Genomic DNA, 2,990 nt, shown 5'->3' with positions numbered 1-2,990 from the left:
ATACTTGAAGGATCTGTTCAGCTTCCCAACTAAATCATAAGCTAATTGAGTGTGTGGGGTCATGTTTGTAGTTCTTCTCTCTGCTGTGCTTGGCATTGTTCTCAGTACATGTTAGGTACTTTCATTGTTTGGTTGGTAGGTAGGTAGGTACTTTGATTGTTTGGTTGCTTACCTGAAAAGCATGGACTTCAAGAATGCCACATTAACCATACTTTAGACAGGAATGAAAACACCCTTTAAAAGCACCTTTGTACTGTTTACTTTTTTCAAGGAAAGGATTCAGGAGTGTTGTGGTTCGTTTCCCACACTCACTCCTTGTTTCCTCAGCGCACAGACGGAAGCACCAAAACAATACAGTTGACAGCAAAGCATTTTCCAAGGCTCAGGGCTCTGTCATATGATCATGTGAAATCTCTTTCTTCTTCTCCCCCCGCCCCCCTCCCCGTCCTCTTTACTTCCTTTCTCTCTTTCTGGATTATGAATGGATCAAATTATAGAACAAATGTATAATTTTTATTAAGAGATATTAGTTTAATGTTCCCTAAACAGTGAGAAGGGGAATATTGCTATATTTCTTTGTAGTTCCCTTCTTCCTCTTAAATTGTTTTACTTATATGACCCTTGATTATTTTTGAGAAGTAAAATGTTTCTTTACCCTTTGTAAACTTTCAGCATAGCAACTGCTTTGTATGCCACATGTTGTTAGACTAAATAAGCTGCTGCTGCTGTGCTTTTCTTGGTAAGGGGGGCAAAGCTCGAGGACTTAAATGAAGTTCCTTCACCCCATATAAAGCTTTGAAACCCAAATGGCAGTTTGGGGATCGGGGGCTGCGGGGCGTTGGTTAAAGAGTACAGAGTTTCAGTTAGGAGGAGTGAGTCCTGGAGGCCTGTCAATACAGCATGGTGACGATAACCAATAATAATGCATAGTGTGTTTGAAAATTCCTGTGAGAGCAGATTTTATATGTTCTCATCACACAAATGATAAGTATGTGAGGTGATGATATATCAGCATAATTTAATCATTCCACAATGTATACATATATCAAAACATTATATGCCATAAATATGTACAATTTGTCATTAGCCAATTACAAAACAAGCTGTTTCTGGGCATCTTAACCAATAGTTAGCCGATACTTGTAAGATATTTTTTTCTTTTTTTTTTCATTTCTGCCTTAAAAATACTTAGAGACATTGTTACTGGAGGTTCATCACACAGTGGTTTTAAATAATAAAAAATCAGAAACAATCTAAATGCCAATTATTAGAAGATTAAGTGAATCATAACATATACCTACGCACTCTTATATAGCTATTAATCAGGATGTAAAATCATATTTGTTGAAGTGAGAGATGATATATTATTGAATGGGGAAAAAAGCAAGAAGGTGAATAACTTGAAAAGTATAATTTAATTTTGTAAATTGACACACTTAAACACATATAAATATATCTACTTCTAGGGTATTGCATAGTGGGATCTTAGCAGACTTTTACTTTCTTTGTGTCTGTGGTTAGTTTGAAAAGATTTTTCAATAAAATGAATTTCATAACTAAAAATTCACAAAACTAATGACCCAGAATTTTTTGAAAAATTTGAAACAGTAATAAATGTAGACTTAAAAGTTGATTTGCCTGTTTTGCTCTGTATGAACAGAACAGAAAGGCCTCCTGTCCTCTTGGGTGATCTCTCTGTGTTGTCTAGGAAGTTCTTGCTCTGGTTAACATCAATGCCTAGGTGTGGTTACTCTTAAACCAATGAGAAGGTATTTGGCAATATTCTCCTCTCCACCCTTCCCCCCGCCCCCCATAAGATTACCTGCTTTCTCTGTGATCACTTTAATATCAGAGAATATTTTTGTCTTAGTAAGTTATAATGATATTCAAAATGCCACCTGTAAGTTGTACACTGTATATTCCCTTTGTATACCCTTTTATAAAAACGTACTATACCTGAATAGAATATATTTTCTTTTCAACCTAAAGCAGCTGTTCACTCAACTTTTATATTTCTTTCATTCTTTCTTAGAACATCTAATGAAATTATCTATGGAAGAACTTGTAGAATTTCTTCAGGAGACCCTGGCAAAGAATTTTTTCTTCGAAGATGACTTTGTAATAGAACAACTTCAGATTTCTATGGCAGAACTAAAGCGGGCGAAATTAGACCTTCCAGAACCTGGTAAGAAATACCTCCCCACTTTATACCTACATAGCAATTAAGATTGGAGACATGGCGCGGTTAACATGGGCCATTTCCTTCTCAAAGCGTAAGCATGACACTTGGGGTGACTTCGTGGAAATCAGCGTCCTACCAGCTGCTTATGGCTCTTTTTCTTATTTTAAGGCAAGGCAGGTAAACATACTAATTAAGCTGCCTCTTCCTATAGTATAATTGTACTATTCCTGCGTAGATTTAGAAATTTGGTTGACGTATGATATTGTTCAATAGAAGTAACCATGGTGTTTTAAACAAGCATAATAATAAGCACTTTTCGCTTTCATCATCTCATTTTGTGAAACCGTATATACTAAGAAAGCATGTAAAAGCCCATTTTATACATGAGGGAACTGACACTTAAATATGAAGCGACAGAACCACCAAATAGTATTCCTGAGACTGGAGTCCAGTTTTTCTGACTGTTAATCCAGGGCTCTTTGCAGTACGTTGCAGTGTAGATAATATATTTTATTCGCTTATTGCAGAACATTTTTCAGCACATACTATTAGGTTGTCTGTAGATGCTCTGCTGAGGATTGAAAAACTGAAGAGAAAGATGTATTTCTTGCTCTACTGGTGCACACAGGAGAGACAGAATTTACACAAGTGATCACTAGTGGTGTGTGAACGGCAGTAACAGAGCTGGGTGCAGGATGAATGGGAGAGGGCGGGGAAGGGGAGTGGAGGATGAGAGGGAAGGAAAAGAAATTGCAGAAAGATCACAGTAGGAATCACTTTGAGGAGTTTTGACCAGATAGTCCTTGAC

At 36.8% G+C, this 2,990-nt stretch overlaps 1 protein-coding gene across 1 annotated transcript in view; it reads left to right on the top strand.

Moving 5' to 3' along the window:
- Positions 1-2,990, top strand: part of USP6NL (USP6 N-terminal like) — a 177,477-nt gene that overhangs the window by 161,026 nt on the left and 13,461 nt on the right. The window contains exon 9 of the mRNA XM_012642178.1: positions 2,033-2,185. Within this exon, the coding sequence (XP_012497632.1) occupies positions 2,033-2,185 (153 nt within the window). The remainder of the gene's footprint in view (positions 1-2,032; positions 2,186-2,990) is intronic.

This window comes from Propithecus coquereli, unplaced genomic scaffold, assembly GCF_000956105.1.
Source record: "Propithecus coquereli isolate 6110/MARCELLA unplaced genomic scaffold, Pcoq_1.0 Scaffold177, whole genome shotgun sequence".
Taxonomy (NCBI): Eukaryota; Metazoa; Chordata; class Mammalia; order Primates; family Indriidae; genus Propithecus; species Propithecus coquereli.
This window is presented reverse-complemented; position numbering and strand designations above follow the sequence as displayed.